Source organism: Vidua macroura, chromosome 7 (assembly GCF_024509145.1).
Source record: "Vidua macroura isolate BioBank_ID:100142 chromosome 7, ASM2450914v1, whole genome shotgun sequence".
Classification (NCBI taxonomy): domain Eukaryota; kingdom Metazoa; phylum Chordata; class Aves; order Passeriformes; family Viduidae; genus Vidua; species Vidua macroura.
The window spans coordinates 38,632,731-38,660,030 of NC_071577.1; the positions used below are offsets into that span (position 1 = coordinate 38,632,731).

General features: G+C 41.4%; 1 protein-coding gene across 8 annotated transcripts in view; it reads left to right on the top strand.

Moving 5' to 3' along the window:
* Window positions 1–27,300, top strand: part of MBD5 (methyl-CpG binding domain protein 5) — a 120,960-nt gene that overhangs the window by 65,111 nt on the left and 28,549 nt on the right. For 2 of the 8 annotated variants that reach the window (XM_053982139.1, XM_053982137.1), the window contains 6 exons: window positions 950–1,086; window positions 7,471–7,662; window positions 11,025–11,082; window positions 20,387–21,071; window positions 24,871–24,973; window positions 25,345–25,525. In XM_053982139.1, the coding sequence (XP_053838114.1) occupies window positions 20,959–21,071; window positions 24,871–24,973; window positions 25,345–25,525 (397 nt within the window). In that variant the 5' untranslated portion in view covers window positions 950–1,086; window positions 7,471–7,662; window positions 11,025–11,082; window positions 20,387–20,958. Of the gene's footprint in view, window positions 1–949; window positions 1,087–7,467; window positions 7,663–11,024; window positions 11,083–11,469; window positions 11,538–20,386; window positions 21,072–24,870; window positions 24,974–25,344; window positions 25,526–27,300 lie in introns of all 8 variants that reach the window. The other 6 variants (XM_053982140.1, XM_053982141.1, XM_053982144.1 and 3 more) reach the window with 6 other exon arrangements.

Sequence of the window (27,300 nt, forward strand, 5' to 3'; positions counted from 1 at the left end):
CACCCCTTGCTGGTCCAGCCCAAGCATTCCTGCAGCCACGGGGATTAGGGAAGGATCTGGGTTAAGACTAATCCAGCAGAAATACACAAATCCTGGCCTGATCCAGGAAGGAACAGAGGGATGAGTTGTTCCCTCTGACAGAGTGAGGGACTACACCTCAGGAATTCCCTCCTCAGGAATTCCTTCCTCAGGAATTCCCTGCAACTCCAGGAAAATGGAGGAGTAAGGAAAAAAAAGTCAGAGTTTTCAGGTTTTCTGCTAAGCAGACAGCAGAGCCCTCATTTAGGCCAGACCTGGCTTGAGTCTGAATTAGGAAAACTTGAAAATCCTGCGAGCCCTCCAGGCATGATCATGGACATATAATGTGTATTTTCACCCACTTTTTTATGCTGCTTATAGGAATAAAATTAAATACAAGGCCGTGCTTAGGCCGAGGTCATGATTTGCCATCACTTGTCCAAGTCACAGAATTCTGCTTGGTTTAGGGGGAAGATCTACAAAGCATTTGGGAAAAAAAAAAAAAGTCTACAAGTCTGTAACCTACTTTCAAGGGTTCTAAACTACTTTGGGGGTTTTTATATTAATTTTTAGAAATGTCCATGTGTGTGAGTGTATATAAAAAGAGATGTGTATATAAATAAACAAAACTGGGCGTCTTTTTGCTATTTTAGTTCTCTGAAATTTTGTGGTGGATCCTCTCAAGAATATCTCATTTTGAAGTCCTTTTCTCCATTCTCCAGCTGTGTGGGCTCAGTTTTTACAGCCCTAAATTCTCTACAAGTGTAAAGCAGGGGAGGATATGGCCAGACCTGGACCCTGCCTGGACTGTGGGGAACTCTGCTGGTCCTGTGTGCATGGGCAGTGAAGTCAGAGATCCTTCCAGAGGGAATTTAGGAATAATTTCCCTTTCTGCAAATCTCCCTTTGATACAACATGTCTTTTATTGCAGGAAGAAGAGGCTTTATAGCAACAAAACGGGCAAAAACCACAAAGACTTGAAGAAACAGCACTTCTCTAATTCTTCCCAAAAGCTCCCAGAACCACCAAATCCTAAAGGATTACACCCACCAGTCTTCCTGATTTCAGGTAGGTGAATCCTCTCCTTGCCTCTCTTTCTGACAGCCCAGGGAAGCTGAGGATTCCCATTCCCTGGAATGTCCAGGGCTGGGTTGGACAGGGCTTGGAGCAGCCTGGGACAGTGGGAGGTGTCCCCATGGCAGGGGGTGGATGGGATTTAAGGTCCCTCCCTATTATTTTTGTATTGGAGGCTGTGGGATTTTAGGGGATTTTAGAGAAGTAAGTAGTTGGTTATAGTTTAAAGTAGTTGTAGGTTTTTTTGTTATAAGGTAATACATAACTTTCTAGTTTAATGACCAGTTCTTACAAGGTGTATTTTGTTTTTTTAACTTATTATTTGCACTTATTTTTCACTTATTGCTTATTTTTACTGCATTGTGGGTATTTTTACTCAATGGATTGTTTTTTTTTTTTTTACTTTTGTAATGCCCAAGGCTGGGTTGGACAGGGCTTGGAGCAGCCTGGAGCAGTGGGAGGTGTCCCCATGGCAGGGGGGTGGATGGGATTTAAGGTCCCCTCCCTATTGTTGTAGTCTTGGAGTTTGTGGGATTTTAGGGGATTGTAGAGAAGTAAGTAGTTGGTTATAATTTAAAGTAGTTGTAGGTTTTTTTGTTATAAGGTAATATATAACTTTCTAGTTTAATGAACAGTTCTTACAAGGTGTATTTTGGTTTTTTTAACTTATTACTTGTACTTATTTTTAACTTATTGCTATTACTTATTTGTACTGCATTGTGGGTATTTTTACTCAATGAGTTTTTTTACTTTTGTACACATATACTTCAATTACAACTTCTAGTTTAGTCTTGGAGGTTGTGGGATTTTAGGGGATTGTAGAGGAGTAAGTAGTTGGTTATAGTTTAAAGTAGTAAGTTTTTTTTGTTATAAGGTAATACATAACTTTCTAGTTTAATGACCAGTTCTTACAAGGTGTATTTTGGTTTTTTAACTTATTATTTGCACTTATTTTTCACTTATTGCTTATTTTTACTGCATTGTGGGTATTTTTACTCAATGGATTTTTTTTTTTTTTACTTTTGTAATGTCCAAGGCTGGGTTGGACAGGGCTTGGAGCAGCCTGGAGCAGTGGGAGGTGTCCCCATGGCAGGGGGGTGGATGGGATTTAAGGCCCCTTCCTATTATTGTTGTAGTCTTGGAGGTTGTGGGATTTTAGGGGATTTTAGAGGAGTAAGTAGCTGGTTATAGTTTAAGGTAATTTAAAGTTACAAAGTAATTGATAACTTTCTAGTTTAATGAACAGTTCTTACAAGGTGTATTTTGGTTTTTTAACTTATTACTTGCACTTATTTGTCACTTACTGCTATTACTTATTTTTACTGCCTTGTGGATATTTTTACTCAATGGGTTTTTGTTACTTTTGTACACATATACTTCAATTATAACTTCTAAACACTTAACTTACTTAATTGTAATTACAATTACTGTAATTGTCCATACAACCACACCCCTACATGATAAACCCTTCACCATCTTATCCATAGTTTCTCACTTACTTCAGGTATATTTTTTCTTACAACTATAGAAACATAAGTTTATGATTTTCCTGCTTAATGTCTGTGTATTGTATTTTTACATCAATCCAAGCTTCTTCTAAGGTTGTAGATCAAACTCTTCAGTGTCTGTGGAAGTTTCTGTTTTTCTGATTCCCACACCCAAACCAGTCTGGGATTCTCTGATTTCTCTGAAATGAAAGAGATTAATAAATATATTAAAAATTAATATATTGAGATACAAATATAAAGATTAATAAATATATAAAAATTAATAAGTATAATTTTATGTGACTTTTTCCCTTAACAAAATAACAAATACTGTAAAGAAAATCAGACAGAACTGAATGCTCCCAAACAAAAGCTGCTGCTGTTATTTTCCAGCATGGAGCTCATGGCTCTAATTTGGAATTAATGGGTTTGGAGGAGAGGTTTTCAGTTATGCCACAGAGTAAATAAGAAAAATAACCTGAGAAACAGCCAATAATCAAGTTGTTTGATTTAGAAGAAATGCATTTTAAATCCAGCTAAAGTAAAAAGAAAACTGGCTGACTGCCACCCTCTTTTTTACTCATTTGTGACAGCACACAATTAAAAAGTTCAGTTTGTTGCTCTTACAGGAATAACAGTTTTTGGCATTTTTCATGTTTGCTCATAAAAAGTATCTTTAATTTTAGATCCTCCAAATACTGTAGTTGTAAGAATATTGTTTGTATCTGGAGAGATTAGATGGGGACAGGATTTTTTTAATCTGTTAGCACAGATTTGTTATGTAAATAGGAAGCTCACAAAGGAAGGAGACAGCAAAAGGCTCTGAAAAAAACAGATGTGTCTCCCTCAGAAATAAAGTCACCACTGCATTCCTGCAACTTTTTGGGAAGTTTATTGTTAGGGATGTGCATGGAATAAAAAAAAAACCCCAAATTCTGTAGTCACTGTGTGAGTCCATTTCCATACGCTCAGTACAGGTAATTTTATCATGAACTTATTGTTGCTATTTAATTTTGATCAATTCAAAATCAGATTATTCATTTAAATGAATTCTTATGATGCCTTGCTGTTGATTTCTCGAGGCTCCTTTCCCTGCTGCTCCTCCAGTCCTTAGCACTGGCCATGTGACCCAGATTTTTTAAGCCCTTCTATGACTTTAGGTTTTATTCCTGGGCTCTTTCATCCCTCTCTTGGAATTGTTTCCAGTAAATTAGAGTTTTGCAGTGGTTGCTGTGATTAGCATTCTATGCTCATGGGGAATTCTGCATAAAAATGTCTCTGATCAATACCTTTCAATGTATTTAAACATTAATATATGATTTTATATGAAGAATGTTACATTCATAGTAGAATTATGATCTAAAATACATTTTTATGCAAATTCTTTAATGGTAGGTTATACCATCTTTCTGTCTGTTTTTGTTACTGTGAAGATAAATTATAATTATATGAATAACTTGCATAAAATGGTCGTGTTTTGAAATCCTTCCATTCAGTAATATCTGTATATTCAATAATATCTATGGACTGAATATTCCTTGTTAATACAGGGTATTAAAAACAGGTAAACCCTCTATAGAACCTAAACATTGGCATTTTCTAGTGCCCCAGTGCTTAAGAAAATCTAAATATGTATTCAGAATTTATAAGGTGTCACTTATGAAGTCATATTGGTTGGGGAAGAACTTTACAGAGCTAATAATTTTTATTTTAAGTAATTTGCATGTGAAAAAAACCCGTTCCTGAATGGCTCTGCCAGGTTGGCAAATGCACTTTGAGACAACCAAGAGTCATTAATGCCCATTTTTACAGAATGCTGGGCCCTAATTTTGCACTTAAATTGGGAAGATCAATTGAAAACTCAGTTAAACTGGGGATACTGGTGAAATCAGTGAAGCCAAAGTGCAGGGTTTGCTTCCAAACCTCACTGAGATATTTAAATAATCATGGGAAATGCTGTATTTGGTTTCACAGCCAGTGCACTTTGTGACTTCTCTTGTCACAGGGTGGTGTTACAACCTGTTTGTTTGGCTTACCTGAAATTTTTTCATTCCCATTTTCTAGCAGGGTTTTCTGTGACAGGAGAAGGCTTTAACAACAACCCAGACCTTCACTGTGATGATAAATGGCTTTAAAAGAGATTCCAAAAGTCAGAATCTGAAAGTCAGAACTCATTCTTCCCATTTGCTGAAGGATTCAAAAATCATTGATGCTGCATTTGGGTTTAATGAAGATTTATTTGGGGAAAAATGTGAAATGCCCAATTCTTGTGAATTTGATGCCCAACTGTGCCTGAGCCAGAGTCCTCAGGCTCTGGGATCTGAGGGTTTCAAGGCCCCATTAACCCTTTGGGATGTGCCTTTGACCTGATGAGCTCCAATCCATTTCACCTCTGCAAGAATCCCATTAATTGAGTCCAGTCCTGGGCAGGCTGCTCTGGGGTCAGAGGGATTCCAGCAGGGAATCAGTGCTGGGGGCACCGAGCCTCTGGAGCAGCACAGGGAGGATGGAAAGGGCTCAGGAGCAGGCAGGTGTTAGGGAATCAGGAGCCATCCCCTATATTCCCATAGGGAATCAGGAGCCATCCCCTATATTCCTGTAGGGAATCAGGAGCCATCCCCTATATTCCCATAGGGAATCAGGAGCCATCCCCTATATTCCTACAGGGAATCAGGAGCCATTCCCTATATTCCTACAGGGAATCAGGAGCCATCCCCTATATTCCTGTAGGGAATCAGGAGCCATTCCCTATATTCCTACAGGGAATCAGGAGCCATCCCCTATATTCCTGTAGGGAATCAGGAGCCATCCCCTATATTCCTGTAGGGAATCATGAGCCAAGGCCAGCTTGGATGGGGCTTGGAGCAAGCTGGACTAGGGGAAGGTGTCCCTGCCCATGGCAGGAGCTGGGATCAGCTGGTCTTTAATGTCCCTTCCATCCCAAACTGCTGGAATGTGAACATCTGAGCTCCTCAGAGAGATGAAGCCAGGGGTTCAATTAAAGCCTTTAGAGAAATTAAGATTTATTAAGCCACACAGATATGAAGTAGAAGTGTAGGTTTAAGTTTTAAGTAACTGCAAGTGGAAGTTGTCGTTTGAAGTAAGTAGAAATACATTTTAAGTGCCTTGAGAAACTGTGTTGGCTAGTAAAGGCCCTAAAGCTCAGTTTAAAGTTCAATAACTTAGTTCCAGACTTAACAAGAACATAGCAGGACTTTGCTTGGGGCTCTAGAACTGATAGAATTATGTACATAAACCAAACCATCCTGGGATTCTGTGGTCCAGCAGCTTCTGTTTCAACTGGGGATTCACCAATGTCCTGTACCTGAGCCAAGACTCATTTATAGCTCATCATTTATAGCTCATCATTTATAGCTCATCAGTGGATTCCTGCAACTTTTTGGGAAGTTTATTGTGCATGGAATAAAAAAAAAAAAACAAATTCTATAGTCACTGTGTGAGTCCATCTCCATACGCTCAGTACAGATGATTTTATCATTAGTTTATTGTTGCTATTTAATTTTGACCAATTCCAAATCAGATTATTCATTTAAATGAGTTCTTATGATGCTTTGCTGTCAAGTTCTCAAGGCCTTTAGAGGAAGCTTCTTTCTTTCTGGTGGTGGAACTTCTGCATTGGTTTGAAAAGCCAGGTGTCTGCTAAGGAAGGCAGAGCCTCTCTTGAAATGGAAAATGTAAACCCTCTCCCTACAAATTATTATTATTATTATTATTTTGAAATTAAGGGGCTCTCAGGCAAAGATGCAGGAGTAGGAATAACAGTTCTTTACTAGGAAAACTAAAAATACAAATGCAATAGTACAAAAAAAGGAAACAAACCCCTGGCAGAGTGAGAGCAGGCCCTGGCAGCCTGTGGGTCAGGGTGGTGGCAGCAGTGCCATTCCATGGGGGCTCAGCCCTCCTGCAGTGCCAGCTGTGCTTCTGCTGGAGCAGGATCCTGGACAAGGCTGGAGTTTTCCTCTGGAGCTCCAGGGCTGCTGGAGATGGGCCTGGGCTCCCTCTGGGAATGCGGTGGGGCAGAAAGCTGCTCCTGTGGGAATGCAGTGGGGCAGAAAGCTGCTCCTCTGGGAATGCAGTGGGGCAGAAAGCTGCTCCTGTGGGAATGCAGTGGGGCAGAAAGCTGCTCCTCTGGGAATGCAGTGGGGCAGAAAGCTGCTCCTCTGGGAATGCAGTGGGGAAGAAAGCTGCTCCTGTGGGAATGCAGTGGGGCAGAAAGCTGCTCCTCTGGGAATGCAGTGGGTCAGAAAGCTGCTCCTCTGGGAATGCAGTGGGGCAGAAAGCTGCTCCTGTGGGAATGCAGTGGGGCAAAGGCTGCTGTGGTATCCCAAAGCCTCAGATTGTATCCAGGTAGGAATGCTCGGCTCCTCCCCCCATGGGATGATGGAATTTTCTCAGCTGTGCAGGGACACTCACTGGCCATGAACAGAAGATAATTAATAATTAATGGCCCATGAACAGAAGATAATTAATAATTAATGGCCCATGAACAGCAGAGATCTCCTGGAGGAAGGATTGGCTGTGGGAGAGACAAAGAAAAAGCTGCCCCATGAACAGCAGAGAACTGCCCCAGCTCTGACAGATGGAGATAGAACACACACCCCCAGTCCAAGACAACCTTCTACCTCACCAAGGCCTTTTGCAGCACCACAGCTCCAAAACCCAGATTTTTGTCTTCAGCTGGAGGTTTTTGTGTGGCTCAGTACAACTCCAAAGGCATCTTCAGTTCCAGTCAAAGCCATTCCTTAGAAACAAATCTTACTTTGCTTATACTACAAAGCAATTGTGTAGGGGCTTACAAAGCAGTCACGAAAAGAGGAATTAAAACCTTTGGCTCATTGTTTTAATTGAAACCCTGTGATTGTCTCAGCAGATGTAAGTGGGGTGCAGGAGTTCCTCACATGAGGGGTGGAGGGAGGCAAGGAGCCGGCCCCAATGGACATAGCCCATCATCGAGAGCACCACAGGAGACTGTCTAGAGCAAAGCTCAAAGTGCAGCAGCAATTCTAAAAAGCCTAAAAGATCCCCAAGATAACTTGAAGCAAGACCATGAGAAGCAATGTAGGTGAGTATTCTAAGGAAACTTTGGAATTTTTGGGTTTTTTTGGTAGTTCTACGCTGCGGCGGCCTAGTTTTAAGACAACGTATTTGAGGCAACATTAAAAAAAAACAAACAGAAAATCAGGCATTTTGAGCATTTTATGGTGCTGGAGTAGACAAGTAAACAGTTCAGCAGTTCATGCCTTGGTGGAAGGTAGACAGTGCACCCAAACATGGACTTTTTGATAAGAGAACAAAAATAAAAAAAACTTTCCTGACCTGAGTTTAGGAGATTATCCAGCCAGCTTGTGAGGCACAGCGTTTTAATGGGGGAAACCCACCATTTTGTGCTGCTGTGATTCAGAGGGAGCATTAGTCATAATTGGGAGTAATATATTTTGACATAATCAAACAATAGAACTCCAGTTCTCTGTTGGAAAATCTGCAGCACCATTCCTGCCCTGGATGGTGTTGGAGGAGCAAAGTGGAGCTGCCTGAGGTGGAGCCAGACCTCTCCAGCACAAAAATCAAATCAAATGCTCTTATTCTTCTAGATTTTCCCTAATCAAAATTCAAGGTTACACCATGTCAACAACCAGCAGATGGGGAAAAGGAACGTCCTAGGAAGCTCAGAGAACACGCTTGGAAACGGAGCTATAAATACCAGGCTAATTCCATAGCTTTAAGATTTCTCCAAAGCTTTTTTAAATCCCTCCAGAAAAGGCTGAAGAGATCCCTAATCTTGAGTGGCCCAGTTGAAGGAATGTGTGTGGTTTTATTTTTAAGTAAAGTTACATCTACAGTAGTGTTTGGCGTCTTAGTGAGTCACTGTACAATATTTGTTGGATCAAAATAAGGATTTTAAACACATTTCCATTCTTACCAGGACTTTTTTTCTTCAGAGGAAATGTGGAATTCTGTCTGATCCCCTCTGAACTGGTGTGTGCAGCATTCCCACAGAATCATTGATGGTCACAACTCATTTGGAATCTTTTTTTTTTCGAGAGCTGTCCCTGATTAGGGAGAGCTGACGCAAGAGCTCCCAAAATTCCTTGGTGGAATTTTATGTAAATCTCTTCTTCCCTGTGAGGGTGGTGAGGCCCTGGCACAGGGTTCCCAAAGAAGTTGTGGATTCCTCATCCCTGGAAGTGTCCAAGGCCAGGATGGAGGAACCTGGGGTAGTGGAAGGTGTCCCTGCCCATGGGACACCTGGATGATCCAACCTTTCTGGGATTCTCCTTCCATTGGAATCTCTTTATTCCTTAAAAATATCCCAGATTTTCTTGGTGTGTGTTTGTGAGATCAAAGGCAGGAGGTGTTTTGCAATATTGGACCTACCTGTATAATTTTTTTAAATAATATGATAAAAAATAATATTAAAAAATATTTAAATATTTCTTCTTTATTTATTCTAAAAATAATTTTTGATGTCTATTTATTGAATTTTAAGAAATAAATTTCATTTAAGTTGGTATTAGCCGGAGGAATGCAAAACAGAGCAAGCAGCCCGTGCCAGATTTAGAAATCAGGGCTCTTAAAGAACAGCTGAAAGGGTTGGGTTTGTTTATTGTAGGAAAAAAGGGAACACTGTAGGATGGGCAGAAAAAAGAGATAAGAGGGTTTTATCAAAGCAGTGGTGGGGGTTGCTGTGTAGATTTAAAAAAACCCCAAAAACTAAAAAAGCAAGTTCTGGTTGCACCAAGTGTAATTTAGGAGGGATGGAAAGAGAAAACTGGCCAAGGGTTTTTTTTTTTGTTTTACCTCATATCTGACTGCAAATATGGATGGAAAACTGGGATATTTTACCTATCACTGTCAGGAAACTTTAAAAAACACACAAAGAAGGAGCTTCCAGAGAAAATTTCAGTAATTTTGACCCTCTCCAATGGCCATGGGCTGAGCATTGTGCTCTCCCTCTTCATTCACATCCTCAGTTTCATTCTGTCTCCTTAATTTTGGGATTAAATTTGTATCATTTCCATGCAATCCTTTTCCATGCATGGCAGCACCTTTCACTTGCAGGTGTGCAGTAAAAATGAGCCAAAGGACCTTTGTTTTCTTAAATAAAATGCTTTGAAAAGTCTAATTTCAAACAGAGGGAAATTTGGGTTCAGCAGCCTTTGGAAGTTGGAGTGCAGGAGCTGCTGCAGAGGAACATGAGAAATAAATACCTGCAGCACAGAAGTTAAATATGTTGTGATGAAGAACTGCCTGAGTGGTTCTTTGCCCACATTTCCCCCAATAATTCACTTCTTTGGAGCAGAACCTCCTCAATATCTGCGTTAGGCAATTCCAGAGCTGTGTTTTGGGGCACTTTCAGAGAGTAAAGAACTGTGTGAGCTGTGAGTTGGGATACATCTTGTCCTTCAGCTGGGATGAAGCAGTGCATTTTCTTATCTTTTTTGGAGCTTTGTTCTCAACTCTTGGATGTGCTGCATCCTTAAAGGCCACATGGTTTTAATTTCTGGGTGCTTTACTCTCATTTTTTTTTTCCTGCTTTGATGAGCTGGTGGAATTCTCTTATTCTTGACTGTGATTCACCCTTTTGTTTCGCTCCTTCTGAAGAGAACCAAACTTTTTCTGTCTGCTTTGGGGGTGTTCCTCGTGCAGGAAAATCAGATTTCTCAGAGCAAAGCCAGGGATACCTGGCAGGGCAGAGCTGAGCATCACCAGCAGGTACCACCTTGCTGAGCATTAAAAATAAATTTGCAATGTTTGGGTGGCAAATCCCCTGCAAGGAATGTTTCACCAGCCCTGCTCTGAAGCTGATTTTATCCTAAAATCAACTGGTTCATTTCCCAGGAGCCAGGCTCCCCTCCTCACACTTCACTGGCCAAGGAAATTGATCCTTATCAAGGTGATGGTGTGAACAGCTCTGATCATTGTGATGTAAGAATTCATCCCAAAATACACAGGCACCAACTTGGAGGCACTTTGCTCCCTTTAGTGGGCTAAAAATACCTTGGCTTGCTGAAAAGTAAATCTGAGTGAAGGGGTTGGGGCAGCCAGACACTCCTGAAGCACAAAATTTTATTTAAAAGTAGTGGGGGGGGGGGGGGTGTGTACAGGCAAGAATTTTGATCATTTGTGTTGCCAGAATTCAGATTAAATGGAGTGAGGCTGATTTTGTAAAAAGAAATTGTCCATTGGCAGTTTTTTAAATATTAGATTCTTTTTTTTCCATGCTGGGAGGTTTGATAGAAATGAAATGTGTACAAAACAAGAAGTGGAAATAGTTATTCCATCATTTATCCTGAGAAACTTTTCTAAGTGTTTCTAAATATGAAGAAATAATTAAGAGTCATTTAATGTTGGAATCTTAATGTCCTTAGTTGGGTGTGTTGCTCACTGTTGCTTATTTTTTGTTTTTAACTGATTATTTTCCAGCTTGGAGTGAACAAGATGAACAGTCCCACCTTCAATCTAATGCTTAATGAGGAAAAAGGTCAGGATTTTTTCATTTTCATTTCAATCCCCTGTCCTGCTCTTAATTAATACATTAAAAATTACTTTCTGTGGGCCTTGCTGGTTTCAAAGGTTTTAAATGCCAAAACAAAGGTGATGTTTTGATGGCAGGGTGAGCAAGAATATTTTTAAATCAAACGGGGAACTCAGGGAAGAGCTGCCTCAGAGCAGTGTGAGTAGGAAAAGGGGCTGGAGAAGGAAAGGTCATGTATACAAATCTTCATTGAGATTGATTTAAAAATGATTAAACTCCTAACTAATAAATCTCTGCTACAGCAAGAAGGAAACATTTGGCATTTAAAAGAATTAACATCACTTTAAAAAAAAAAATATCCTTGAACTTCTGCATCTTTTTTTTTTTTTTTAGAAAACAGAGAAAACTCTCTCAAATAAAACAGTGGGGCCAAATTCTCCAAATACTTCTACATTCAATTAGTAAGTAATTATCTGCTAATGGAGAGATTAATCAGATTTTCAGGGTCCAGAGGCAGTCCAGCCTCTCCAATATTATTCCATTTATGCCAGATAAGGCAGGAAGGTTTGCACTGAGGTGTCTGAAGAGCTGATTTTTATTGTTCCCATATATTTTTTAATACCTTAAGTGTATTTTCATCAGGGAAATTGCTGAGCAGAGCTACGTAATTCAATAAACAGTTGAAAAAGGGGCACTTGGAGAAAAAATTCCAAAGGTCTAAAAATAGTACAGTCACATGATTACTACTTTGGCACAAAAGCATAATTTATGGGTTTAATTTGCAATCTTGATACAGTTCTGACATTCTCCTGCACAGGAACTCGGGCTGAATAATTCAAAATATTGAAATATTGCTCCATCCTCAACTTCAGGTGTCTGATACAAAGGAGGTTGGTATTGTTTATTGAGACCTCTGCACTGAAAATATGGGAGGCTGGGTTTCATTTTTGCCATTTATTGCTTCATTTTTGGTCTCAGAATTCATGGAGATTTGGGGCTATTCAAAAATTGTTATTGCAGAGCTCGGAGCCTTTCCCCAGATTTCCAGGAATCTTGATTTTTTTTCTCCTGTTTTTCAGTTGTTTGGCTAAAATCTAATTGAATTTCCATGGTCATTTTTTTGAAAGAGTTCTATTCAAATATATTTTTTTTTCTTTTAAATTAAATCTTTCTTTTCCCAAATTTCCATTTCCCTGGCAACCTCTAAAGTCAATAATGTACAGCAGAGCCAAACACTTACAAATAGTTATTTCCTCCTCAATTTCTTCAGCTGTTTGTTCTGAACATTCTCTATCAAAGATTCCTGAAATTCATATAATCTTCATTATAAAAGCATTGCAGAACTATGCTGAATAATATCAGCTTTTTGGAAGGCTGAAACATGAGAACTGAAAGAAAATCCCTCATTTCTTTATCCAAACTCCCCTAAAATAAAGTGGATGTGAAGTTTCTCCAGTCTCATTAACATATTGCTCAGGAATATTCCATTTAGTGATATTCCCTAGGAAAGGTTTGGATGACAGTGACATCATTCTTAGCTGATTTCTGGTGTACACCAAATATTAACCTTAATTTTGACAAAAATCTGAGTGCTGCCATCATGCTGACACAAAGTAGGTCTGGGTCACATGCACAGACCTGTTCCTATGAAAAGAAAAAAAAAAATCCACGTGGTGGAAAGCCTGGAAAAGCATCCTGGGTGGACTTAATAAATATGTTATTAAATGAGAAATAAATATTAATAAATTCATAGTGAACAGCCAGGGATGAGCATTAAAAACAAAATCCTTTTCTTTCCTGCCCTTTTCTTTTGGCTTTTTCTTTTTTTTTTTTTTGTGCAAAAGCCTTTCAGAGGTCTCTGTATCTTGGGAGGATGGACTTCATCCATTCTTTCATTGGAAGTGACAGCCTCAGTTGTTCCCAACTTTGGGAATTGCACAGAAAAATGGGTTAAAAGAAGATTTTAGGGAAAAGATTTATGTCCATAAAGGAATCCTGCTCCTTCCCAGCTCAGCCCAGTTGTCCATTGCCTTGGATGACTTTACAGGCACAATTAAATCCCCAAAATTGAGGGTATTCTGATTATTCCCTGGTGGGAAGGTATCAGATTTCTATCTGATTACTGATACCAGATTTATATCTGATTGCTGATATCAGATTTCTATCTGATTACTGATACCAGATTTATATCTGATCACTTAACAGCACCCTGATCCAAAATGCTCCAAGGAAAGAGATTTATGTGACATGCACTTAAAGATCAGCTGGATTTCATGCACATAAATCACTTTTTTCTCCATGAAAATAATTTTCATGTTGTTTTATTAGTGCAGGGCTGAAGTGGCTGCTTTGGAGGCTTGGGAAAATAAATTTCCCATCCATGTGCTGGGAGAACAGGCTGAGAGCTGGGGAACATCCAGGGGGCTCCTGGGTCTGGAGAATTCCAGGGGCCTGGAATCCTCCTGGATTTTTTTTGTTATTTATGGATATTTATGGATTTTTTTTTATTTATTAATTCATCCAAATGGTTGTCAGGGAATCATCCAGGTTGGAAAAGGCTTCCAAAACTGAGTGCAACCTGTGGCCAGTCCCACCTTGTCACCAGCCCAGGGCACCTCCAGGGAATTATTTTATTGAGTGGTTAAATTCCAATCCTAAAAAAAACTCCACAGCATCAAGAGTGGTATAAAAAAAGAGAATATAAACCTTGTTATGGATAAAAAAATGCTTTAAAAGTTAGAAATAACTCAGTGTCAGAGCTGCTTGGACTGGTGTGAAGTGAGCTGGCACTGGGGCAATTTAAAATGCTCATTTTCATGAAGTCATTCAGTGCAGAGCAATTCTCTGGTTGTGGCAAAATATTCTGAATGCTCTGTATGTACAAGTGAGATGTGTTTTCGAGATATATCACGAGTATATCACTTTTATCATGAGTAAACCATGAGTAAATCTTGTGTAGAGCTGTGCCATGGCCCTGGACACCACCCCAAGGAAAAGAATCCTGAAGGATTCAGGGTTTCCTTCCTACTTCAGGCACTTTTGTTTGTTGAATCACTGCCCTAAAAATAGGCCCTCATGAAGTATTCACCACTGATGTAATTAGTCAGGAGAATGCTGCTTTTCAAACTGGGAAAGCATTCCCAAAAAATGATGCAACATTGGTATCTAATTAGGTGATCCAGGAGAATCCTGGCTAATTGCTTTGATAGACTTTCACAGATTAATAATGTGCAAGTGGTAAGGAAATAAAAACTCCTTTTCACCGAGTGCTTTGAAAGTGATGCTTTTTAAGAAGCTAAAATTCCTTATTAGTTCTGAAGCCCCAGGACTGTGATTTGAGAGCATTTCTCATTTTGGAGGTTTTTTTCAGTGCTAGAAAGGGAAAATCTCAACAATGAGATTGTAATTTGTGTCTCTGAGCAGTGTTTGGTGTTTGCTTGAAATGTCTGCAAAGTTTTATATCCAAAATGTGGCCATTGCCCAGGTGGGGATTGGGATTTGTGCCTCAGAGAGCCAGGCAGGGATTGTGGAGCCCCTTTGTGATCCATGCCATTGTTGGGCACTTCAAAGTTCAGGTAAGAAAGAAGTAATGGAGCACCAAAAGTATTTGGAGGACAAGGGAGAGATTTAGATTATATCTGAATAGGAAAAAAAATTATTACTCAGAGGGTTGGAGCAACCTGGGATAGTGGAAGCTGTGATAGGGGAACAAAATGGGCTTTAAGGTCTTTCCAACCCAAACCATTCCATGATTTGCAATATCAGCCTGTCAAAATTTGTCTTAATTGGCTCAACATCAACAAAATAAATATTATTCATATCATATGTAACAGATTGGAATCCAGACAATTAATATCTAATTTAAATTACTTTTTACATCCTGTCGAGTCTTCTATTTTTCCCCACTTGACTCAAAAATTGTTTAAAGTAAATATTAACAGCTGAGTGTGCAAAGAGGCTGCCTGAAATCCAACATTTCAAAAAAAAGGGAGAGAGTCCCATTAAAAATTGAAACCATGCTTGCAGCAGATGCAAATGCAGGAGAAATTTTCCGTGTGGGGAAGGGGATGAGGGGGCTAAAGGGGGAAGGAATTCTGTGTAGTTTTGCATAGTTCTCCAGTGAAATCTTCTGATGGCTATCCTAATGAAACTGGACTGCAAAACAAATCTAAACACGATGTGCTGGCACAGGGCAGAAAGCAGTCACTGGGTTGGATGTGGGACGTTGTGGTGAGATAACAGGGTTTGTCTGGAGCTGCCAGGAGATGACTGAGGAGAGGGATTTATTCCATGGCTGATGGAAATCAGCCCTTTGGATTCGTTCCAGTGTCCAGGATCCTTTGGGTTTGGTCCAAAATCCAACTTCTTTGCATCCCAGTCCAAAATACTTCGGAGAGTGCTGGGATGGGGAAGGGGTGAGTGGTGCATCAGGAGTGGGGGGCTCTGCAGTCACAGAATCCCAGGATCCCTGAGGCTGGAAAAGCCCTCAGGACCATGGAGTGCCAGCAGTGCCCAGTGCCCACCCTGTGCCCACCCAGAGCCCTGAGTGCCACCTCCAGGAATTCCTGGGACACCTCCAAAGCTCCCTGGGCAGCCCCTGCCGAGGCCTGAGCACCCTTGCCAGGAAGAATTTTCCCCCAAAATGCAAAAATGGGACTGAAAGGACTTTCAGGGCTCCTTTTCTGTTGTTGGTGTGAGGAGTTTGGAGCTGTGGGGGAGCACAAAATGTTCCCTGCCAGAAGGGGCTGGGGCAGGGACACCTCTGCTGCTGGGGTGGGATTGCATGGATATTCCCTTCTGGGAAAAGCCCTGGGGACTCTGGTGCTCAGGATCCCAGAAATGAGGTTGGAAAAGAGCTCTGAGGTCCCAAAATCCCAGCAGTGCCCCATGCCCACCCTGTGCCCACCCAGAGCCCTGAGTGCCACCTCCAGAATTCCTGGGACACTCCAGGGATGGGCACTCCAAACCTCCCTGGGCGGTTCCAATCCCTGAGCCCCCTTTCCATGGGGAAATTCCTGCTGATGGAACACACACAGAGGTTCCAGTTCCAAGCCAGCTCCTGGTGAAAACCTCCTGGGATTTGCCCAATTCCGTGTTTCCATCTCACTTTACAATTCCCACAGGGATTTCCATTTACACTGAGTGCCACCTCCAGAATTCCTGGGACACCTCCAGGGATGGGCACTCCAAACTTCCCTGGGCACTTCCAATCCCTGAGCCCCCTTTCCACGGGGAAATTCCTGCTGCTGCCCACCCTGAGCTCCCCTGGGTGTTCCCTCTTGTCGTGTTGTTGTAAATCTCTGCTCCAGTAAAGCTTTGAGTTGTGTGGTGTTATTAATTAATTAAATCAAAGAACACCCAGGAACTTCCCACGTGTGGCTTATGATGCATGGAATTTCAGCATGGAATTTCAGCATGGAAAATATGGATGGGGGCAGCTCTTACCTGTGCCATTTGTGCCTAGAGCAACATGCAGGGCTTTACTTTGTGGAAATCCACATGGAACTGTGCTGGAATTTAGGGAAAAACCATCTCACTTCCATGAGCATTTCCTATAAAACATGGATTATGTGGGGGGGGGGGGGGGCTTTACTTTGTGGAAATCCACATGGAACTGTGCTGGAATTTAGGAACAAAACATCTCACTTCCATGAGCATTTCCTATAAAACACAGATTATGTGTGTGGGAAAACGTGGATTTCCACATGGAACTGTGCTGGAATTTAGGAACAAAACATCTCACTTCCATGAGCATTTCCTATAAAACATGGATTATGTGTGTGGGAAAATGTGGATTTCCATATGGAACTGTGCTGGAATTTAGGAACAAAACATCTCACTTCCATGAGCATTTCCTATAAAACATGGATTATGTGTGTGGGAAAATGTGGATTTCCATATGGAACTGTGCTGGAATTTAGGAACAAAACATCTCACTTCCATGAGCATTTCCTATAAATCATGGAATATGTGTGAATTGGAAGCTCCCAGGCAGCCTCAGCCCAGTTTCCTGCATCTCACCACACCCAGGCACCTCGGGGTGTCCTCCCAGCACAGAAAATTGCACAGAAAAGTCAAATTTGGGAGCTGGGAATAGCTCTGGTCACTGCTCCTGCTTAGGGGAGTGTGGGGGTTGAAGTGTTTTTGTACCTGGAGGAGAATAGAATGTAGAACCATGGAATTCCAGCGTGGTTTGGGATGGAAGGGACCTTAAAGATTCTCTAATCCTCACCTTCCACCATCCCAGGCTGCTCCAAAACCCCATCCAGCCTGGCCTGGGACACTTCCAGGGATCCAGGGCCTCCCCACCCTCCCAGGGAACAACTCCTCCCCAATATCCCACCTAACCCTGCTCTTTTTCCTAAAAAGATTTAAATACTTTCCACTGATTAAACAGTTCAGTTATTTTTAAAGCTTTTTTTCAGTCCTGTTTCTCCCCAGGTGCAGTCCAAAGTTTATCTGATTAGATGGTGAGAATCCTGTGGTGGGAGCTGAGGCAGGACCCTGCAGAACCTGTAGAAATAAAAGGTTATTTTGAGGTGTCTCTTGCAAAAATCAGCAATTGCTGGGTGTTATTTGCTCATAATGGCCCTAAACAGCAACATGAGCCACAGCAGGGCTGGGCTGAGGCATGAGCAACTTCCCCTGCCCCGGGGGCCCCCAGTATTTGATACATTTTCTGATTTTATTGTATTACAGAAGGTTAATTCTCAATTAATCCAGAATAACAGGGACATTTTTTTACCTGTTTTAGACTTCCATGGGACCTACAGTAAAAATTCCACTGCAGCTTTCAGCAATAAGGGAAACTCTGGCCTGCTTTTGAGGAAACCTCATCTGCTCCCTCCTTAATCAGGATAAAACCACTCAAACCCCCAAATTTCTGAACTGAAAACCTGAGCGAGCCCTGAACTGTTGCCAAGAGCTCTCCAAATCCTATTTCTGTGTTGCAGCCTGAGAGATTAAAGGGTGGATTGTCTTGACAGGAGACATGGCAAGGTGTCCATGGGACATCCTGGGTGACCTTGGCGGGGCAGGAGCTCACCAGGCCCTTGTCCCTTCCCCACCCAGGGCTGGCCAGGGATTGCATCCCTTGGGATGCTGGGGAGAGTGGAACCAGGTCCCTGCAGAGCAGTGCCAGCCCATTCCAGCAGCCTCCATCCTGCAGAAAAGCTGAAATCACACACTCATTAAGGCTGGGAAAAGCCTCCAAGCTGGGAATAAACCCCACGGACTCCATTTCCTTCATGGTGGAAAAAGCCCCTTCTTTATTCACAGAACTCCTTTTTATGCAGTGCTACAGAGCTCGTGTGGGGCTCCAGCTGGTCAGGAGCTTTCTTGCCAGTTCCTTTATTGGTCAGTAACAATTATTATTCTGTACTGAGTGGTCACTCAGGCTCCTGATGCAGGAGAAGTTGTTTGTGAGAGTTTTCATGTTTCTGTCCAAGGGTGCCAAAGCAGTTTATACAGGTGTAAGTTGATTTTCACCCAGCAATTAACAAAACCACTTTATACAGGTGTAAGTTGATTTTCACCCAGCAATAAGCACAACCACTTTATACAGGTGTAAGTTGATTTTCACCCAGCAATTAACAAAACCACTTTATACAGGTGTAAGTTGATTTTCACCCAGCAATAAGCACAACCACTTTATACAGGTGTAAGTTGATTTTCACCCAGCAATAAGCACAACCACTTTATACAGGTGTAAGTTGATTTTCACCCAGCAATAAGCACAACCACTTTATACAGGTGTAAGTTGATTTTCACCCAGCAATTAACAAAACCACTTTATACAGGTGTAAGTTGATTTTCACCCAGCAATTAACAAAACCACTTTATACAGGTGTAAGTTGATTTTCACCCAGCAATAAGCACAACCAGTTTATACAGGTGTAAGTTGACTTTCACCCAGCAGTAGATTGTTGTGTTAACAACCTGCTCACACCAGGATTGCTTTCAGGTGGGAGCCTGCAAAGTGCTGGCTTTCCTTAGAGGCAATGACAGGCCAGCTACTGCTAGAACAGGTTTGATTTTATAAAGCCTTTTTTATTATTTTTCTACCTTACTTCAACATCCAAGTTTCCAGCCTTTGGCCACTTCCCTGTTCTTCAGATCCCAGCCCCTCAGTCGAGGGGGTCTGTCCAACCAGCTCCTTTTATCCACAGCCTTCTTGGAAATACCCTGGTGAGGTTTTTTTATTTTTATTTTTGGAGCATTTGGAACTTTACATTTCTAAGCAGCACTTCTAAAGGGAATGTTCTGCATGAGGGTACTTAAGGGAATATTTTCCAGGACTATATTTATGCCTCTGTAGTCTTCCTTTAGTGGTCTTGAAGGAAGGAGCTGTTATTACTGTTAAATATAGATGTAATGTGGTGTTATTGCAGAAATGTCTTTATGTTCCATTTCTGGCTTAAAAAAAAACCCTTTTCTTATTAAAATCAGTCAGGTCTATAACATTTATTATGTTTTAACGTGTTGGCATAATGTTAGTGTTGGGAATAAGGCAGGATTGACACCTGATTCCAGATAAAATCTCCTAATGGTGTTGCTACAGCAGTCATCCTATATTTGAATTTAGGATTGTTGCTTTTTTTTTCTGGTGTACTTACTATTTAAATCCCAAATTCCACGTTTGTCTCACCTTAATAAAATGTCCAGTCTCGAGTGTTAAGTCTCACCTGGTCATCTTGAAAAAACTATTTTGGGGGGAATGACTCAACTTCTGTCATGAGAGAAAATCTCTGAGGGGAATTATTCCTGAGGATATTCAGATTGTTTCAGAGGTATTCAGAGATCAGTCACTGCTGCTGGCTTTTCCCTTTTTATTACCCAATTTTTTGGTGGGATGATTATTTTAATTCAATCGAAATGCAGGTTTGCATTTTTATGGATATTACCAAAGCCTAGAAGCAGCTTCCTTCACATGAAATTCATTCAGTTTTCTAAACAGTTTTTAAAGGGCATTAATTTAGTCATCTGCTGATAGTTCTGAACAGAAGCATATGTGAAAATATTCAGTGAAAAGATGCATCCCTTAATTCACCCAAACTCCACATCAACTATTTAACAGCGCTTGCACTCTTGTAGCTTTTAAGATGTAGCTCAATTACATCCACGTATAAATAGAAAATGCTGGCAGGGTTCTCTTTGCTCTGAGCCTTATTTTGATGGTTCCATTGACATTTAAAACTTTGATTTGAAGCTCTGGAAATGGCTGCAGCTGTAAACATCTCCCTGAGTTACTGCCCCGGGCTGAAAGGCTGGAGAGGATGGCTCACGTGTTTCCCACATCTGTATCTTTCAGGCTGTTTGATTGGAGCCAAGGAGTCAGCAAAGAACCTCAGCAAGACAACTTGGATCATGACCAGAAGATAAAGAGAAAACAAAAAGAATGTGGCATATAAAGGGTGTAATACCTGGAGGTATTGGATCTGACTCATGTTTATAAAAATGAGACGAGCTTTCACAAAACACAAGTTATCTTAGACAGTCATCAAGCTTGGAGCCATCATGCTGTTGAACTAGAAATTCTCCTTTTCCCCATTCTCCTTTCTGACAGGTAACAAAGGATTGGTGAATTATGATTTTCCCAAGTTGGAAGCACTAATTTTTATCTATATAGTTCATCCTTATGAATATATAAGGAGTTAAACATTGCATATTTAATGTGGATTATAATGGGAAAGTGACTCATTAACCAAAATGGCCACTTTTAAGGACTTGGTTTCAAACTGAGCTGGAGCCTCCCGATGCACTTTGTAGGATCTGGGGAAAGCTGTGCTGCAGGGCCTGCTTTGGGAGGCCAGGATGACATGTAGTAAAAGGATATCACCTTACTGTTGATATCTCTGAAGACTCATAACCAGAAACAGGAAAATGAATGGTGGGAAGGAGTGTGACGGAGGGGACACGGATGGAGGGCCACCAGCAGTGCAAGTTCCCGTTGGTTGGCAGCGGAGGGTGGACCAAAGTGGAGTTCTCTACATCAGGTAAGGTCACCTCAGGGGCTGGGCTGGTGTTTGGTGGAGTTTGGCCAGAATGTGCTGGAAATTCCTGACTCGGCTCCTTCCTTCTGCTCAAAGCCTTCAAGGAGTTGTTCCTCAAGTGCAAGATCGTCTCGGAAGCTGAAGGAGGGGAGATTTAGGTGGGGTATTGGGAAGGAATTCCGGGCTGGGATGGAGTTCCCAGAGCAGCTGGGGCTGCCCCTGGATCCCTGGAAGTGTCCCAGGCCAGGCTGGATGGGGCTTGGAGCAGCCTGGGACAGTGGGAGCTGTCCCTGGGCAGGGGTTGGAACTGGAAGAGCTTTAGATCCCTTCCAACCCAAACCATTCAGGATTTTGTGGTTCTTTTCCAAGTTAATTTAAGTCCAAATTTAGCTCCAAACCCATTTTTATGCCCGTGAAGTTTCTGTGTTCACTATCACTGATGTTCTCCAGCTTTTATGGATCCCTCACATTTCTCATGTGGGGAAAAAACCCAAGAACATAAACCTAAATCCAAAGCTTTAGACACTTTATTTGTTTATTTTCTTTGCTTATTGGATTTTTTTTTTTGCTTCCCCCTGGAATGGTCACAAAGAAATGCATTGAAATTGCTATGAAATAAATGTGTTCAGACAAAGAGAGCCTAAATTAAATGTTATTGGAAAACATATCAAAGTTAGCTTTATAAAATGTGGGGACGCTGGGTTTGCATCACACAAATTTGTGATTATCGCTCCGTTATTTGCTTGAATTTCTTCCACTGTTCTGAGATTAAAATAACCACTTCTCCCAACATTTTGTGCATTCCCAACACAAAAGTCTTTAACGAGCCAGAGCACTGCAGTTTCACACTAAACTACCATGAAGGATCAGAGGCATTGCAGGATTTCTTGTTTGTGTTCTCCATCAGCAGAACCAAACCCAGTCCATGTCAGTGACACCCATGGCACAGAGAAACCACCCTGCCCTTGTATTTCTCAGCACAGCTCTGAATCCCTGGGCCTCTGCCTCATTTACAGATCAATGGGAAAGGAAAAGTTGTGGATTAGGGGTTTTTTTCCCAATAATCTCTATATCCAGACATCAGGAAAATAATGCTTTGATGGTTTTGTGTACCTATTGTCCCACTCAGCTTTTGAACTTCATTTCCACAGCCCTAACAAGTTTTACACAACAGCTTTCTGGCAGCTCATGTTATTCGTGCCCTCTTCCCAGGTTTTCCAATGTATTTTTTTATTCTTTGGTGATTTTTCTCATAGTTTTATGTACCTGATGATCCCACTCAGCTTTTGAATTTCATTTCCTACAGCCCTAAAAAGTTTTACACAACAGCTTGGGGGAAGCTCATGTTATTCCTGCCCTCTTCCCAAGTTTTCCAGTGTATTTTTTTTTATTCTTTGAATGCCATGACTTTGTAGCAGTTTCTTAAAATTTTCTGAATAGTGAATTTTCTGGTAGTTTATGTACCTGATGATCCCACTCAGCTTTTGAATTTCATTTCCTACAGCCCTAAAAAGTTTTACACAACAGCTTGGGGGAAGCTCATGTTATTCCTGCCCTCTTCCCAAGTTTTCCAATCTATTTTTTTTATTCCTTGGTGGATTTTCTGGTCCCCTTCTCTGAGTGGTTCTGATGAATGAAAGTATTTTACACTCCTGTGGTGCAAGGCCCAGAGCAGGACGTGTTGGTTGGAAGGGTGGAAGTCCAATAATCCAATCTCCTGCCTGACATGGAGCATCCACAGGGCTCTGAGGGCAGCTGAATCCTCCAGGATTGAGTTTCCACAACCTCCTCACTGCCCTGCCAGCATGCACAGCGTTCCTGGAGGCAAGGAAAGGTCAAACAATATTGACTCCACAGCCATCCCAGGGAAAAATTAGTGGATATATTAAGATCTGACATGATTCAAGTGGAATAGATGATCCCAGCTGAATAAAGACTCTCTGTTTGTGCCTCCTTGGAAAGCACAGATGCTTTCCTGTCAGCTGTCAGCAGTTGCTTTGGATTAAATCAAGATTAAATCCATTCATTAACTGGTTTTCATTACCTGGTAGAAGCACTGAGTTGACTCTCAGGGCTTTTCTTAGCAAAACAGAGCTGCTAAGTAGGGCCTAAATCATCCCTGGAAGTGTCCAGGGCCAGGCTGGACAAGGCTTGGAGCAGCCTGGGATGGTGGAAAGTGATTCCAGGGCTGGAATCAGCTGAGCCTCAGCTCCCTCCCAACCCAGAGCAGGCTGGAATTCCATGATTTTGTGGCAGTTTCTTCCAAAGCAAGCTGTGGATTATCCTTTGTGTTACAGAGTGTCAATAACTTAGTGCACACAAAAGAGACTTTGCAGTTAGAGCCGTGCCCAGGATCAAGGCAGAAACAGGGGGAAAAGGGCCCTTTTTGAAATTGAGTTGGGTTTTGTGGACAAATAACCCTGCCTGTGTGTGCAGTGGGAATGCTGGGTCCCACATCTCACAGATTCAGTGCGTTGCCCTTCCTTCCCACTCCCTGATTGTCAGCACACTCCTTTTTACTCCTGGAGCCTGCACTGGTTGTGTGTGCCCAGGCAAACAGCACACCAAGGTTATTTAAAACAGCTTTTTTTCTAAAAATAGCCCAGGAAAAGTAGCCTTTTTTAGCCAAGGCAAATAAAACAGCATCCTCACTGCAAGAGCATATTCCCAGGAATGCCTTTCAACAGGAGATTTTAAGGATCACAGGAATTGTCTGGAGAGATTTTGGGTGTAGATGGGGTGGTCCAGAGCAAATGTCAGTCTGGGATTCTCCCTTGGGAAGCTGTCCCATCCTCCAGTGTGGAGTTTGGGCTGAGCATGATCAGGACAGGTGGGAACATCCAAAGGGATCAGCCAGGATCCTGCTTTAATGAAAATAAATAAAAGCAAAGAGCAGTTTCCCCCTGCTCCCCGAGGATTTCAGACAGGGAAGGTTTGACTCCTGACCAGTCACCAGACCTGGACCTTTATTTTTAGATTGCTCTTTCATCTTCCTCACCCTCCAAACTGTCACTGCTACACAGATTCAACCTGAGCACTTCTCCCAAAAATAACTATTTCAGGGCATGCCTGGCAAAGAAATGACTTATTTAAACTGTCAGCAGAACTTTAAATGTCACTTGCAGATGTTGCCTTAGATGTGACTCGTGCAGGATGAGGTGTTTATGTGTTGGATTCTAAGTACCAAAGCTCGTCACAGCTTGGAATTTTGAGCCAGAAGTGTTTTCATGATCCAAACTATTCCACTTGAGCTGTTTTTGTTTGAATTAGGGCTATTTACAGCTGCCATTAATAACCAGGGTTTTATTCCAGATAAACAGTTCAGCTGGCCCAGCAATAAAGAGCAATCTGCAAGTTACAGGCTGGGGGCACGAGGAGGTTTTTTCATATTATGAATTAGTGATTTTGCTGTAACAGAGTTCCCAGTGCCCTATTTTGGGAAGTGGAGATAATGATTTTCTGGTGGGAGTTGGAGAAATCCAAGTGCAGTTTATCAGGAGCTGGCTGGCCTGGCTCCTTGGTGTAATATTTCTTACTTTCAGTGAGAAGGTCAAAATTTTAGCTGAATGAAACCAAACGTTGTGCAACAAAGAGACCCAGCTGCAACAGTTTTGTTTCCTTTAAAATATGTTTGGGTTGTTTGTTTTTTTTTTTTTTTTTGTAAGATCTCAATTCTTGAATAAAAACAAGTGCTGTGAGAAAAAAAAAAATATGAAATGTGATTTTACCCACTGTTCTTGTGAGCAGATACAAGCCCTGACCTATGCAAGAGCTCGTATTCATCATTTCTGTTCCTTTGCAGTCCCAGTGGGTCTTTATTATCCTGCTTGGAGCAGGTGAAGACTTACTTGCTGACTGATGGAACGTGCAAGTGTGGCCTAGAATGTCCTCTTGTTCTTCCCAAGGTAAAGCACAGCATCATTTTGGAGCTAGCTGCAATAATATTTATGAGCTACCCATGCTGGTGACTCAAACTCTGTTCAGATCATCTCTAAAATAAGTGGTGTCCACCCAAAGTCAGACCTTAAAATATAAAATTCAGCTCCCCTCAGCCTTAGCCCCTCTTGCAGAGGATCTGACTCACTTATTAGAAATATATTCATTTTTTTATTTGTTGTTCCCAAACATCCTGTCAAGGAATCCCTTGGGCAGTATAGGAGCAGTCAGGAACAGAGGAGAATTCCTCTATACTCCATATAAAATTCCTAATTGATGTGACTTTGGTGACTTTGCTGCCTGTAGTCATTCTTTTAAATGCTGGAATTTTCACTGCCAGGTCTTTAATTTTGATCCTGGAGCTGCTGTGAAGCAGAGAACTGCTGAAGATGTTAAAGCGGACGAAGATGTCACCAAACTATGCATTCACAAAAGGAAAATTATTGCTGTGGCTACACTTCATAAAAGCATGGAAGCACCACATCCTTCACTGGTTCTAACTAGTCCTGGTGGTGGAACAAGTGAGTAAAATGAAATCATGCAGAATCACGTAATAATCTGATTTTTATACACACAATTACTGTGCAAAACCACCCCAAAAGTCTGACTACGAGTGCAAAAATAAGCAGATTGAAGGAATAAATAAAGGGAGTAGTCAGAGATGGAGGTAGATAGAAAATGAGTCTAAAAGCAGGTCAGCCCAGACTAAAAGCATGATTTTCTTGGAAAAGATATCAGATTGTTCTAGACAAAGAAAATACATTAGCTCTCATCTTTTGGAACTGTAGTAGTATGTCTGATATTCTGTCACATGGGAAATTAGAGGAGCAGAATAAAGTGATTATGAAGGGATTAGGATGTGGCTAAGGACTTGGCTAAATGGGAAATTGTATTGTAAAGGAGAATAGACAGCAAGAGGAGATCTCCGCTGTCATTTCTCAAGGATTATTTTTGGCCACCAACCTGGATTAGCATTTTAATTATCCCCATCAATAAAAAAAAGAGTGAGGAAATTTGTTGGTGGCTGAAGTTGATAGTTACTCTCCAAACAAAGGTTGTAAAACCAGGGGGGCTCCCCGAGGCCTGGAGTGAAAGCAAAGTTAGCACTGAAACAGCTCCAAACCCAGAAATTCACCCAAAATGAGGGACTTTGTAAGGATCACAAGAACAGGTTGTGAAGAGAATTACAGATCCCACTGGGCAGGACAAAGGAGGGAAAGGGCTGAATTTATATTTCTGTGCCCTGGGGTTGCAGCTCCTGGGAAAAGGCCTGAGCTCTCTGCACCCCTCATTGCTGTGAGAGCACCTGGCCAGCTGCTCTTCCCACTTCAAAGCAGAAAAATTATAAGAAAACCAAGAAACAATGAGTTTTAGAGAAGTGCCAGTGCTAAGAGACCCATGCTGTTCATAGTACTGATGTGCCCCTGCCTTTTCCCATTGAAATTTAGGATTTAAAACCTTTCCTGAAAATTCTCTTCAGTGTAATTTCCCAAGTTTCTGTGCATTTCCCTGCTTAATTTTTTCAATTAGTAGTATTTAAATTACATTCCTGTTTTCAAAAAATCAGCAAAATTAAGGAGGTAATTTATATATTTATGTGCTCTTACTTTCTCTGTGGTTAAAATTTTGTGCATAAGCAAAGAAGAAAATTCCCCAATAAATCCCCCCGTAAACAAAATTTTTGCACATTTATATGTGACCATTTGCTTATTTCCAGCACTCAAGGTGAGGCCTCTCATAATTATTTTATTTTGCAGTTCAGCCTTTAGTTTTATTCCCTAAATGAGACTTTGGTTGTATTTTGGGACAGGGGAAATGTTTGTTTCTCTCACATTGGAGCAAATAGGATGAAGGCAGGATTGTCAGTGCTGTCTGACCAGGCTGAAGGAAAGATGAGTAGAGGAATTTCAAGGCAACCCTGAGTTCATTTGAACACAGAATTTTTAGCTCCCAATTCGAGTTGAATTTTGCATATCCAGAGTCTGCATGCCAAGCACTGCAAGCTGAATTGCAAATTCCCAGAGCTGCAAAACTGGCAAGAAAGTGCCCCAGACTTGGAGCTGCTTTGCTTCTAGTCTGGAAGTAAAACACCAGGAAAAAAAATCTCTTTAAATAAAGATAGAAAGTGGTCTTGTGTTTGATGGAAGGTGTAGCCTCAAAAGTGGGATTTACAGGGAATTTTTCCATCACATGCAAATATCCCCAGGGCTTTTATCCTGAAAACAAACTGAAGGCATTCAGGATGCCTCATCAGGGACAGCATTTGGGACATTTCTGTGGGAATTGAGTCTGAGTC